General features: G+C 39.0%; 1 protein-coding gene across 6 annotated transcripts in view; it reads left to right on the forward strand.

The window, feature by feature from the left end:
* nfasca (neurofascin homolog (chicken) a) overlaps positions 1 to 15,120 on the forward strand; it is an 86,565-nt gene that overhangs the window by 2,390 nt on the left and 69,055 nt on the right. For 5 of the 6 annotated variants that reach the window (XM_084726291.1, XM_084726282.1, XM_084726254.1 and 2 more), the window contains exons 2-3: positions 5,621 to 5,638; positions 7,880 to 7,985. In XM_084726291.1, coding sequence (XP_084582417.1) covers positions 5,621 to 5,638; positions 7,880 to 7,985 — 124 coding nt within the window. The remainder of the gene's footprint in view (positions 1 to 5,620; positions 5,639 to 7,879; positions 7,986 to 15,120) is intronic. The other variant, XM_084726271.1, reaches the window with a different exon arrangement.

The raw sequence follows: 15,120 nt of genomic DNA on the forward strand, positions 1-15,120 counted from the left end.
TATCTTGAGTAACCAGGTCATTATTTCTGGAAAAAGACACTGATGTTTTTTGGCATTTTAAGCACCATAAACCAGTGCCATCTACTCCCATTATATTGGAGAGAAGCAGACATCTCTACGGTCGCTATCTCTAAAACTCTGCAACTCACATCAAAACAGTATAGATGGATAAATGGATAAATAGTACTACAGACCAGAGGAAAAATATATATTTTTGATTTGGGGGTGAACTGTCCCTTACATGGGCCCAATCAAAATGAAACTATGGGTATTATCTTAATAAAGCTTCATTCAAAGAGTAAACATCCTCTCACTTTAAAGTATATCCATTTCAGATTTCTTAAAAAGTGTTTTATTTAGTTAAAAAAAAGAATGAATTTTACTGCCATTTCAGCAGTGAAATTAATACACAGGTTTCAAAGCATTTTACCATCCTGTTTTTAAAATATGAATCCAAAACCATAAGTGTGTTTCTGGAGGTGTAGCAGGGATCGCATTAACATTTGATTATCATGAGAATAGACTGCTTCATATCCCTGGATAATAATGTGTCACTATGGGTGGCTCCCTCCCTGCAAATTCAAAGGTGAGAGGTCTTTATTGATTCCAGCATGCACACATTAATATATTACAGAGATATACTCCCAACACACACACACACACACACACACAGTGACACACATTCTCATACCTGTCCATTATGACGAGTATCACAGTGTGACTGGATTCTGCTGTTAAATGGATTCCTGGGGGAATAAGGAACAAAAGCACAGAGGAGGAGAAAGAGAAAGGAGAAAGTCGCGCCTTTTCTTTCTTTTTTCTTACCCTCACTACACACACACACACACACACACACACACACACACACACACACACACACACACACACACACACACACACTCCTTTTTCACAGCTAAGATGAATGTTTCACAATTATACAATGAAAAATGGTTTGATACTGACAGAGCCCCAAGGACACCTGGCTTATATGTTCCATACACAACTGCACACTCACACGCACACACTCACACACACGCAGCAGTCAGCTGTCAGCTGCTCTGTCTACAATGTCTCTGCCCCCCTATGGCGCCGTCTCTCTCTCTGTTTTTTTTTATAAGCCTGACCTTTCAACTCTGGACTTACGATGCTCTATTGATCTGATACACACACACATGCACACACACACACACACACACACACACACACACACACACACACACACACACACACACACACACACACACACACACAGCCTGCCTAACAGAAACCATTTGGGTAACACTCTTATAACCCACTGACCTCATTTTAATGTATTTAGCACACTGTGATAAAGTGACAGGCAGGATTTTATGTATTTCTGATAAAAATATAATCAGTTGGTCACAGTTAGATTAAACTCATGGTTCAGTATGATACACAGTATAATGTCCATGTTTGCTGTATGATTTGTGATATTTTGGGATGCAGTGATACCAAATCTTGAAGTATGATAATACTATGGTAAAAAGTCCATGATACAATATTTATTGCAATATTCAAAAAAACAAGAAAAATGACAACTTGAAAAAATGTTCTTTATTAAATAATAAATCTGATATGAACAATAACTTTACAAAACACAAAGAGAAACCATTTATATAGTTAGCATGATAGTAACCCACATGGACCAGTCAGATCACACTACAAGCTGACATCATTGACAGAAAAATCTAGAAACTATCAGGACCCATCAGATCATACTACATGATTATATCATTAAGTTATGGTTTATTGATTTTTCTCTGAATGATGTCAGCTTGAAGTGAGACCTCATTATTACTCTTACTACTCTGTTCTGTTTCAATGGTCTCTCCTTGTGTTTTGTAAAATTAACCTGCTGAAGGTCATTGCACTGAAACATTTTTAATAGTCTTAAATTTGTAAGTGCAGAAGACAGTGTGCAGGACTCTTTTTGCTTTTTATTGTTGACTCTTCTCCTCTGCACCTGTCCTACTTACATGCACAACTTACTATAAATAAAAAAAAGAATTAAATAAATGTGGACAACCATGACCAAAGCATGGGCAAAGAATTGACTTGAATTGTCTTTGGCGATGAATGCTTGAATTATGTATATACATAACACACTCATCCACACACACAAACAGTTCTGCAAAACAAAAACAATGCATCAGTCAGTAGCAGTCCTTTTATAAAATAAAATGTAAAAAAAATAAATAAATAGAGTAACTGACCATGTCACATACCATATCACAGTAGATACTGTTATTTTATCGCAGTATTGGAATATTTAATATATTGTTGCATCTCTAGTGCCAATAAATTACATGTAAGGGAGCCACAGAGTGCAGACCTCCTTTCATGTTTTCCTTTGTTATGAGGCATTACATGTATATCAAAAAAGCCAGCATTGTCCTTTTTGTTACTGATCAGTTGTAGTTGATAATGATTCATTTTTCAGTTTTGAATCCCAAACTGATGCAGTAAGACATGGAAACCCCCTGGTTGTCAGAGCTAACTGATGGTTTAATTCAGCAGACAGGATGAGAAGCCCCATCCCCCTCCTCTACTCATGTCTCCTTATCTGCTTCACAGCAAACTGCACTCTTGACCTTTATTGATGAGAGCTTTCCTCAAATCTCTACAGGACACACACACACGTTCACACACTCACACACGCTCTATCTCTGCATAATGATATCTAAAGGACATAAGATGAAAAAGGTTTCATTTCAGTCAGCAGATCTGTGGGGTCGTAGCTGACAAAACACTGTCATCATTATGAACTGGATCAAATATATAACACACACAGGCCAAACACACATAATGGTGCAGAGCAGCATGTATATATGTGCACACCTTCTATCAAGGCTCATCTGTAACTGTCAGACAAACACAAGGTCAAGCTCCTGATACATGGTCTCTTCGACATTGTGTGTGCATGTGTGTGTTCCTGTGTGTCAGTGGGGTGATGGACTTAAATCACAAACATTTTGGCAAGTCCATGTATACTGCTAACTATATACATTTAAAGGTATTTAGTACATGTATAGGACAGCATTTGGAATGTAGGACAAGAATTAATGAGAAATGCCCTCTGCTTTATGAAGAGTTATTTGCTTTTTGTGAATGAAACACAGCACCAACAGAAGTAGAGGATCAATCACGCTGTGCTTTGCTTTGGTCAAATGTTCCTTTAAAATCTCATTAACTTGTGCTCCAGTTAAATACTTTCTTTTTCATGTAGCATTACATTTATAGTCAGTTACCTACAAATTAAGAGCTGTGTCACTTCATTTTCAGACCCTTGTGTTCGTAAAAGGCTGTTGTTGTCATCCAGCACCAACACTTCATTCCAGATCGCAATTTAAAACAATACAAGCCAGTGTGATCACACCCAGTCTGACATTACAAAATGACTGGATTAATATGAGACAGATTTATACTGAACACACATCCTTAACACAGCCTCATCAACGAGACAATAAGTCAATTGCCAGTGATTCCCCAAATGATGTATATGACCATCAGAGAGCACCGGCGACAGGCAGCACCGGACCTTCAGTACATTACATAAAGTCATGTGATGTAAGGCATCAAAACGACTTGGTTTTGTTTAGGAAAAGATGATGGATTGGGTTAAGATAAGGATGTGACATAACGTTACTTTTGGATTCACACGATCGATCAACACAAACCCCAACGCAAGTCCTGTGTTTTGTGTGAACCATCCAGAAAGAGATCAGAATCATTATCACTTTATTTGCCAAAAAATGTAGAAAGTACACAGGAATTTGACTTGGTGATGCAGCACAGTGGGACAAGAAAGATGAAAAAGTTAAATCCAAGAAGTATAATAGTAAGAATAAGAAAACTATACAAATTGAAAATAAAAGGTACAAATAAGATACGAATAGTAAAATATGAGTCCATCCACCAAACCTTCTATATATTTTCCTGGTCTTTATTCTGCTCCCCCCTACTTACTGTGACCAGTAGAGCAGAGCAGTAAATATTTTCATCTCAAAATGAATGTAAACAAGGTTTGTAATAGTTAACTGCAGCACTTTTCTGGTGAAGACAGGCTTTTTAACTTTCCTTTGGGGTTGTAGAAAGAAAGATTATTTGACTTGAAATGAAATCCAGGTGAATCTGAAAAGTGATTTGAAATGCTCAGTACACCGGAGTAAACTGCTTCCTCACTAGCTGCAGACAAAAATCCATCCAGAGGAAGATCAAGTCATCAACACTAAATCTTTAGTCTTGCATCTTTTTTGTGCTGCCCTCAAGGTACACCTCCCTGGTTTTATCATGTGCACAATAGTGGCTGCAATGTCTGTCACAACTATTAAAAACATTAGTTGGAAGGAAAAAAAAGCATCTGAAGTTTTTTGTGCTCCTATCTGTTTTTAATCTGTTATCACAATTGAAATCCACAGTATGTTGCTGTGTTACAGTCTTTGGTATGCTCTCTAAAGCATTACTTGTGTGTTGTCTTTCTCCTCCTTACTGCTTATCCTGTGCCGATACGGGAACTCCTTACAGGTGAGTCTCTGTTTCACTCTATAGATCACAGTTCACTCTCACACTTTTAATATGACTAATTCAGATATTGTATCACATAAATTCTGTACGGTGTAACTGTAAGCTGTATCAGTGGCTCTAAACTGGTTCACTCTCTGGGCTGAAATTGTTCCTTAGACTTCAGGTGACACTCAGTGTACTGTAGACCAGCTTAGTAGGGCTGCCCACGATTTTCCAAGTCGATTAGTAGTTATTAGTTAATTATTAGTTAACTACTGTTATTAGTTAGCCACCTGTCAAATGCTAATGCAGTTAACAACAATGTTAAATGCAAGTCTCATTGTTCAAAACACTGGAATAAATAACATTAAACTTATATGTAATATCTAGATATCTAAAATCTGCTGTCATTAAGGGGCGTGCACATACAGGGGATTGGTGATCTGTATCTCTGTATCTGGGATGGTCAGTTTGTCTGAGTTTCCTGTTTGATGACCTGTGAGCTCCATCCTCAGGGGGCCAGTCACTGAGGTTAGACTTGAGCAGCTCTCTGGCCAAGTCAAGACACAGTCGAGTGTGTCTCTCAGCTAGAGTACACAATCCAAGCACACAGAGAGGCTCTGAGTACCTCCGGCCAAGTATGATTTTACAAGCCCTTTTCTGCATGTTTCCAGCCTTTTAGCCTGGTCCAGATAGGGACAGTGTACTCCAGCGCTGGATGCAGGAAAGAAACATTTAGAGGAAACATTTCAAGAGCAGTTACAACTAATTCAGGCTTGTTCAGACTAAAAACTAGCTGTGGCTGTCTAGGAAGACAGAAATGGTACACCAAAATAAAAGCACAGCTCTGAAAATGCACTACATTTCAGAATAACTGTTTTTTTTTTCACAACACTGAACCACCTGCTCACAACCCACTCAAACTGTACCTGACCAGTTTGGAACCACTGAGCTTTTACATAACATAACATGATGAATATAAAGTTGTAACATAGTGCTATAGATATTGATTTGTCTCTAATATGATTAACAATCACCCCACAATTTGTCCATCCTCTTGTTCTTGTCTTTCTTTGGCTTTACCTTGGACAAACAGCAAAGATCCTGCAAGACCGTAAGTGTTTCTTTTTAACATCATGTCACTGCTAATGTTTCTGTCCCACATGCTCATGTGATAGCTTATAGCTTATAGCTTGTAATGCTGCAGTAGCATTTGCTAATTTGGCAGGTGAAAACACTGAAATTACAGACTGAACAGCTGGTATTTACATGTTGTCTCTCCTTTTGCTCCATCCAAGTAAAACACACTCACACAACAGATTTAGGAAACGTTCTTTAGATGACCAGATGACGCTGTGGGACACACATTTGATTAAAGGAACATACTGTACACTGACCATCGTTTTTTTTGAAACATGCACATTTGTTCATGAATGACAGTGTGTATTCCAATAGAAACAGTAATTCACATGCATGTGAAATACAGTTATATGTCAACACTATAACACTACAGCATTATACAGTGTATTTCATTCAAACTCAAAGGTAGTTAAAGTGACATTTCACCCAAAACTCAAACCTGCATATTTTTCTTCTTACCTGTAGTGTTGTTCACCCATCCAGATAGTTTTGGTGTGAGTTGCAGAGTTCTGGAGATATCAGCTGTAGAGATGTCTGCCTTCTCTCTAATATAATGGAACCAAATGGATCCTGGCTTGTGAAGCTCAAAGCACCAAAAAAAACCCACAAACATTTGCTGCAGAGGGAAGCGTGCAAAGGTGCTATACAAACAAATTTCTGACAAGAGGCTTGTGCTCGTGACAGTGTGGGGTGTCAAAAGCACATTAATGTCATTCTGCTTGTCTGAGCTATAACATTAGCACCACTGAGCTAGCTAACGCTGTGATAGAGTTTGTGGGTGTGGTTTGGTACGCAGAAAGCAGTCCCTATATGAAACTGCTCACTACAAGTGTGTGGATTATCTTAAGTAACTGGGTCTGGATTACTGGAAAGAGACACTGCTGTTGAGTTTTCGCTTTGAGCACCACAAGTTATTTATTTCTATTATATTGGAGAGTAGACAGACATCTCTACAGCCAACAGGACGGGGTATTGTTTAAAACATTACGATACCAGTACCAATACCAGTACCCTTGAAGTGATACTGATACAAATAGGGTACTTCACTCGATACTCAAACATTTTGGTGGCATCTGCCAACTCCGTGATATACATTAAATTTCACTTCACCACCACAGACTGTATGTAGCTGCAGTAGTAGGCCAGTCACACATTGCATTAAACTGAATCCTTGCTGTAATGGGCTGCAAACAAACCCAATAGTAATTTTTGTAGATCTGGGCACAAAAAGAATGGAATTCAGGTGTCACTGGACTGGAGAGGTTTCGATACCCTGAAGTTACTGAGTATCAATACCCAGCCCTAATGGCCAGTATCTCCAAAACTCAAAAAACTATCTTTAGATGGATAAATAGCACTACAGGTCAGAGTATTATATAAAATATGTGTTTTGATTGTGGGGTGAACTGTCCCTTTAAAGAATATGAGTCTTGGAGGACATGGTATAAGCTGATATGTTGAGGAGTAATTTCCATACTAATTATATCCCTCATAGCCTGGCTTTTATCACAACCAAGCATACTATAAAAATACTCTTATGGTTGCCATGGCAACATGAAGGATGCGTATAATACGCTCCTTTTTCGGTTGTGGATGAGATTAACTGGAGTGGCTTCAGTTACAGAGGGACTGTTCTCTCGTGTCTGTCCTCTCAGTCAGACATGAATTCAGTCTCACAGTCCAGCTTTCTCTTAGAGCAGCGAGCTGCTCCTTTAATCTAGCAGCCGGCTGGCCCTCTGAAGCGCTTGTTATCTCGTGTTATGTGTACAGTGTGTGTGCGTGTGTACTTGTGTACAGTGTTAGATTCAAAGCCCTGCAGGGCTCAGTGAGCTAGAAATGCAAAGGGCAGAGACATGTTGGCTGCGTGGTGCGTCTGTGCTGCTGAGGGGTTCAGCTGAAGTGAGCCATTAAATATGTATAGTAGAGTGAACACAGCTGGGAGGTGGGAACTCTGATCTATTGATTTCTTTTATGAGAATGTAAAGCAGCTGTAGACTGATCAGGCTGATAATGACCTGATGGTAAAAAGGACGAATCAATGGAAACGCTTTAAAGTTGAAGCAGTATTTAACTTTCCTTCTGTGTATCTTCAGTCTGATATATCTTCTGCCTCTGTCTGAGCTCCATTGTTGTCCGAAACTATTAAAATCTTAATTATCTGCACATAACCTTATGCCTGTAACCTTCTCTTTGTCTCCTCCTCCTCCTCCCACAGTGAAGCAGCCCCCCACTATAGTCAGACAGTCAGTGAAGGACTACATTGTCGACCCCAGAGATAATATCATCATCGAGTGTGAGGCCAAGGGCAACCCAGTGCCAGTGTAAGCAGGACACACACCCACACACACTGCACTCACACAACACTCATTTGTCCTCTTCTCCTTACTTTCAGTTCTAAGCAATAGATCAAAATGTTTAAGGAGACTATTAAGTCTGAATTCTAGTCATTTAGAACTCATTGTTGTATCAAGTTTTTCTTCCCCATTTTTAATTTTTTATTTGCAATAATCATTTTTTCTACCAAGGCTGCAAAATCTATTCTAATCTAATTTGTTTTTTCTTCGACGTGTTCTGTTTTTGTAATATTTCACTGTGCATCCGTCTCCCTTTACCAATACAAGCCTGCTCATATACTCACAGTTAGCTAAACATTGGACTTAACAGTAAAAACCTACAATTAGTGAACAGTTAACATAATTTAACAATAGTAAAGAGGAGACTTTGGTTCTTACATTCATATTTATTGAACATCATTGACATTGTGCAGGTACAACCAAAGTTGTGTCATCCTCAAATTATGCTTGTATTCATACATATTTATGTATTTAAGATTTACACATATTTACAAGAAATTAATAGACAGGAATGAAAGATCTCAGAGACAGAAGTTGCAGGAAGTACAAAAATAAGCAATAGAGAATAAAGATTCACTAATCAAAAATGTAATAAGAGAACATAGCAATTAAAGTCACAGTACAAAAAAAAAAAATCCTCTATTTACAATTTAATTTTCAGATTTTCAGTGTGTTTGTCATCTGATTAGACAAACAAGAAATCATGGATTACAGGTTTGTTAATTTACTATATAATCATAAGCTAGTGCATTCTGAAGCACTGCAAGACAATACTGTCCTGTAGCGGTCGGCAGCGTCTTTACAGTTATCTAAAACTAAACTAGCTAAATGAAATAAAAATAAAAACTAGACAGTGGAAAAAAAACAAACTGTTCTGTACTTACAAAACTAACAAAAATAAACTAAAAATATACAGAAAATGTCTTCAGTTATAGGCACTTTTTTTTTATTCATGATAATAATTTTGCTTTCTTCCAGGGCTGTAAAATCCTTTCATTTCATATTTAACATGGAGGGTTTTTTCCCTGTTGAGTGTTTAAGTGGCTCCAGTCCAGTACAATGGAGGTGAATGCAATTTAATTTGTGGTACTCACAAAAATTAAAACTAATATTTGATGAAGGAGGAGATTAAAAGCACTTCAACCCACTCACAAAGCCCTGCACGCCTGTCCAGTGCTCTGAAGGGCTGCTTAATCTTGTAACAGAAGAGGCTTGTAGTACAAAGTGTACTGGAGCACACAGATGGAAGACATTAAACTTTATTCAATCATTGAATAAAGTTGCCTTCAGTCCATGTACTGCAGTATACTTTGGACCAGTTTCCCAAGCCTTTACTGTTATAATCTGATATTTCAAAAATTCAACAGGGGCATCTCTGTGCCAAAACCATTTCCACATAAATCTGGATAGTATACAGACCTCAGTGTGGACAGGGTTCATCAGAACCGCTTTATAAAAAAGAACATTCTGACAAAAACTGTTGAAAGTTTGTCTGCTCTGTGGATTATTCAGAGTAAACAAGGCCTGAGTAAGGCCTGAATAATGGGCCTGATGCAAGAAACATTCGTACTTCTTGTATTTTGAATTTTCTTTCAGACATGAACACAATTTATGAGGTCCAGACCTGTGGTAGAGTCATGTGCAGTCTGTCTGCTGGTATCCAAACCAAAGTTTTTCACTAATGACTGTATGTTTCATTAGTTTGAAGACATTCTGAGTTTGAAAAATACATGACACTTAAAAATTATGTCATCATTATTCTGTGTGACTACATTTCAAATTATGATAGAACTGTAAATTTACACACAAAGCCTCTCATCATTAATTTAATGATCAGTTTTTACCTGCTGTCAGGTGTTTTGATCGTATATGTTCACATGCAGGTTTATGAAGTCTCTGTCCAGGTGAACATCGTCACCTCTGTCCTCTGTCTCTGTGATGAAAACTTCCTCTTGACCCCCTCCTCCTGCTGCAGTCATAGATCGCCCTGCTGTGGCGAGTTGTATTTTTTCTTTGAAGCCATTTCCATATCGAGACATTTCTTCTTTATTTCAGTGACAGTATGAGCCTCAGGTAACAAGACATTAACAGCACTCAGTCTTCCTGTTTCTTTGCTTCAGCAGGTCTTTTAATTCTACTGCTGATGCTTTAAAAACGACAGATTTTCCTTCATGGATCTCTGGAAGCAGAGCTCCGAACTCTTTAAGTTCTTCTTTTTATTGTTTGACACTTCCTGATAGATGGGCAGGAAGCACAGCCATATATGGTATAATTGGGGCACTAGCTATGCTAATTTATGAGGCTCATGCACATACACTCAGATACACACAGGTGGATTATTTACACAGTTATATGAAATTATGAGGCCCAGTGTGTTTAGTTTTAAGTTTGTCTTCAGTCACGAGACACAGCTTCGAGCAAGTAATGGAAAAGCAAATCCCTGCCATGCTGGGCTGACGTGTTGAATCAAACCGAGTCAAGCCAAGCCAGGACATGTGGATGGAAAAGGGGTAATAGTGAAAAGAGCCTGACCCAGGCTGGCTTTGCTCCTCATTATAGGTCAACTGTCCTCTGTGGGTAAAATTGTGGTGACACACCTTTAATGAAATAAAATTGAATGGTTCAAGTAGAATAGCGTGCCATGTAATAAGAACGTTTGAAAGGTTTCTCAGGTAACTCAGAAAACAGGCTGGAACACTCTGAGTCAGATTGATATGTCAACCTGACAGACTGACGGGCTGTAGACCGAGTGCACCAATCAGACGCAGCTGGAGAGTAATCAGGAAAATACAGCACAGCTGAGGACAGAACAGTCCAGGACAGATCCATGTGATGCTGATCAGAGGGGCACTCATGACACATTTTTCCACCCTCCTCTTCTTCTCCTTCCCACTGTCTATCATTCACTCAGGCTCATTGTCTTTGTCCTTCTGTTTTCTCTGTTTTCTCTTCTCTGTCTGTGTTTTGTCACCCTGCTCTGTCTGTCTTTGGTGTGTCCTTGCCCTCTTGTCTCTCTCTCCATCCATCCACCACTGTCTCTCTCTGTGGCAGTGAGACTTATGAGCAGTGACAGTGCCGTCCAGATGTGCTCTCCTGCCACTCTCCCCCCCTCTGTCTCGCTGTCTGTCCCTCACACGCACATTTTCACTGTACCACCGTTTGTTTTTCAGTGACCCTCTTTCCCTTCAGTTGAAGGGTGTTTCACCCTAAGGCTCCTGTCCTGCCCTCTAACAGCCCCATAAACTCAGCGTGACACCTGTCTGCCTGCTCTTTACTGCCTCAACCTGACAACCGCTCTGCTGTGCTTTTTGCTGCCCCCTCTTTCTCTCTGTTACCCCCCACATCGTCCTCTCATTACCTCCATCACTCTGTGTGATGTCAGCTCCAGCTGCTGTGAACCCAATCAACTCCCCCTGTCTTCACAGCATTTCTTTGAACTCTATTTGTGCTTGTTTTCTGGAAAACGATGTGCCTAGAAACCTGTACATCCTGTGCTTTGTTTTGGACTAATCAGCGATGTAGGCAATAGTAAACAAGTCACAGTTACTGCTGTAAACCAGCACAATAAAGCTGGAGTTTAGGATGTCCAAATGATTCTACATTTAACTGCTTTTGTACAGCTTTTGCAAAGAAATATGTCCACAAGAGATTCTGTAAATGTTAAAATCTAGTTATCTGACTGCAGTTGAAAGCCAGTCATCTTTTTTTTTTTTTTTTTTTTTTTTTGTTACTGCATTTCCACTTGGCATCTATGTGATCTATAGCTGAATATCCTCTCAGGGTTTGAAGAACAGATCAAATTCTGATAATAAAGTGTCACCTCTGGTCTATGGTGCTTCCATTTTACAGCTACTTTGTTTCCAGTGATTGTCTAAAGGAAAAATTCTTTATGACCCGTGTGAGTCACATAAAGATGCTTATAGTTTTAAGCACTGGCCTCACAGCCCTTAACTTCGGTGGTCAAAGTACATTTTTGGTGCCCCAAATGTAGACGTGTAGAAAACAATGCAACTTAACACAGCCTTAACACTGTGACATTGTGTTGTCCACTTTTCACATAAATTGTGATGTTTCTGATTAAAAACTCGACTAGCTGAGGAAACTACAGGCACACACTGCAGTACATTACATCCTTACATGTGTCATATTCTCACCACTTTAACTCTTGCTACCATACACTGCTAGAAAGTCATAGCCATTTCATTTTTTCATAGTCCTCTATTTGTGTTTGTGGTCCTTCTGTAAGGACTGTGTTAACAGTTTGACTCAGCTTAGTAAACCCAGACTTCAGTAGCCCCAGTATATTGGCCAGTGATGAGTACTGTTTACTGTTTTCATAGAATCTTAAAGTTAAACGCACCAAGGAATTGGAATGTTTGTGGAACTGTAACATTATGTTGTCAAAGGAATGGGAATAACATCTGGAATATTTGGTGCCCAGAGAGTAGCTTTTTGGTTAATGTTGAATGCTGCTCTGTGTGGTCACTACACCAAAATCATCCTCACAGTTTCATTCCTGGAAGACACCAAAACTGAGTGAGCTGAGCTGAGTGAACTGTGCTGTTATCAGCTGCTCTGACAAGAAACCTATGGGGAAAAAAGTAAAAAACAAAACAACAACAAAAGACCACTGAAGAACTTTATTGTCATTGTGTAGTTGTTATCCTCACCAATGGTGCTTGTGTTCACACATTATTTCAAGGAATAAATATGTAGAAACGAAAGATCTTAATGATTAAAGTCGCAAAACGTACAAAAATAAGCACTAGAGAATAAAGATACACTAATCAATAATGTAATAAAAGAACATAACAATTTAAGTGACCCTACAAAAATAAGCAAATTAAAGTGTGAAGGTACAAAAATAAGCAATCTAACGAGCAAAAAATACAAAGAAAAGAATTCCAATTTACAGTTTAATTTTCAGATTTAGATAAGAGTGAAAAACATTTTAGCTAACTGAAATAAAAATAAAAACCAGACTTTAGAAAAAAAAAAACCAAACTGTTCTGTACTTACAAAACCAACTAATGTAACATAAAAATATGCAGGAAATGTCTTTAGTTTTATGCTTTGTCAAATTTGACACAACCAGCATGAGGAGGTACTAGTGCAGATAATTATCAAGACTGGGATGTCTACATGTTGTGTTTGTCTTGTCCTGATCTTCTTAAATCTTGCCCCTGACAAATACCCCCATATTATCATAAAAAATACTGAGAACTAATAAAAACAAAAGTAAAATAAAAGTGAAGGAAGTAAATCCGCTCTGGAAACTAAGTGAAAAAATACGAGAAAGTAAAAATGAAAAACTAATGAAAATACAACTAAAAAATGAAACTATAATGCTGTTTGGGGGGGCTCAGATACACACACATGCGTACACACACACACACACACACACACACACACACACACACACACACACACACACACACACACACACACACACTGGGTTTCCAGTGGTTACATCACTGGGGGTATGACCAGCTCAGGACAGTGGTACATTGTTTGTTTGGAGACAGATTGGCTTTACGTAAGACGCACAGCCACACACACACACACACACTCATGCACACGCTCACCCAGATTCTTGTGTACACACACACACTTACACAACCTGACAATAAGGCACTCACAGCCACTCTCCCATGCACACATACTGGCTCTCCCCTTCCCAGGACAGGCATTGTGCTCCAATAATGCACTCAGTTGACTATTCATGCTCATGAAACATTCAGCGAAAGGGATCGTTCACTTATTCACTCGCAATCAGTCTCTCACTACGCAACACACGCCACAACACACACACACACACACACGTAGCTGTGGGCTCCACAGCTTCAATAGTGAGCTCATTGTTCAGGCCCTGCGCTGCGCTGCACCTCAAACAGGCCCAACTCAACCTAAAAATGACAGGAAGTGTCTTTTTAAATCCCCGCTCATCACTAAAAATAGAGGCGGGTTATGTAAGCATATTCTGTGTTCCTCACTAATCAGGGAGCCCTTTGGAAACGCCACATGGAGCAGGATTAAGCTACAGCACTGTTACATGCACATGGAGAGCATGTGCTGGGCTGGATTTTTGTGCTGCTGTCATGTGTCACTGGAGTAATGCAAGATGGCAACCACACGACAAGCTAAAGACTTTCACATTTTCCGCATGTTGAAACAATTAAAGAGTGCATGTTAACATGGTGATGGTCCGGTAGGCAAAAGCTCGTGCCAAGATAACTTTCACCAGACGTCCCCCTGCATTGTCTCCTCTTAAACAGGAGGGGTGGGACCTCATTTCTAAAATGGACTTACAATCAATTTTGATCCTATGTATAAGTAGATATTTATAAAACCTTACTTTGATGTGGAATGATCTCCAAGTAAAGTCTAGACTTGACTTAAGTGATTTTGCTGCTGGTTATGTCGGGGTACTGCAGTTTAGGAAGAAATGCGCCCAAGCCTGTGCTGACGTCTGCATCAACTTTATGAACCATGTGACTGGAGGTCAATCAATTAAAGGTGTGACAAATTGATAGTGACACACTCCCAAGCTTTGTGTTCGGTTTTGTTTGTCACCCCACTATTTTGTCTGCTATTTTGTCACTGTTTCACCCGGTTTTGTTGCCTTTACTATAATCACACGCTATAAAGAGCGAGAAAGTCCACACAGGGAAGAAGCCTGGGTGAATGGGTGGGTCAAACACAGGACTTTTCATACAGGAGACCAAGCCTTGGTTCCTGTGTCTTTTTTAACATGGGAGTTGACAAAATGTATTTTTTTTTCATTTCGTTGAAGTGAGTTAAACCATAATTCTTATTTAGCTTTGCTACAGAGTTGATGTTATATTTGAGACACATCTGATGGCAATATTATTTAAGGAATTTGTTGAAAACTAGAAAGTTTACCAGTGTTTGAGTAGTATCCCTGCCTTTTTTAAACCAGGAAATGAGACAGGGGTCCTTCGGGTATAGCTAACCCTTTTTATGCCTGATTAAATCATGTTTTTGTAAAAAATCTGACAGGATAATGGGAATCTGTGACACAACTTTAAAGGGCCAACATTTTCATGAAAAAACAAAGATGATTATAAAAGCACATTTTTAT

Source organism: Lutjanus erythropterus, chromosome 2 (genome assembly GCF_056507025.1).
Source record: "Lutjanus erythropterus isolate fLutEry1 chromosome 2, fLutEry1.hap2, whole genome shotgun sequence".
NCBI classification, from domain to species: Eukaryota; Metazoa; Chordata; class Actinopteri; order Lutjaniformes; family Lutjanidae; genus Lutjanus; species Lutjanus erythropterus.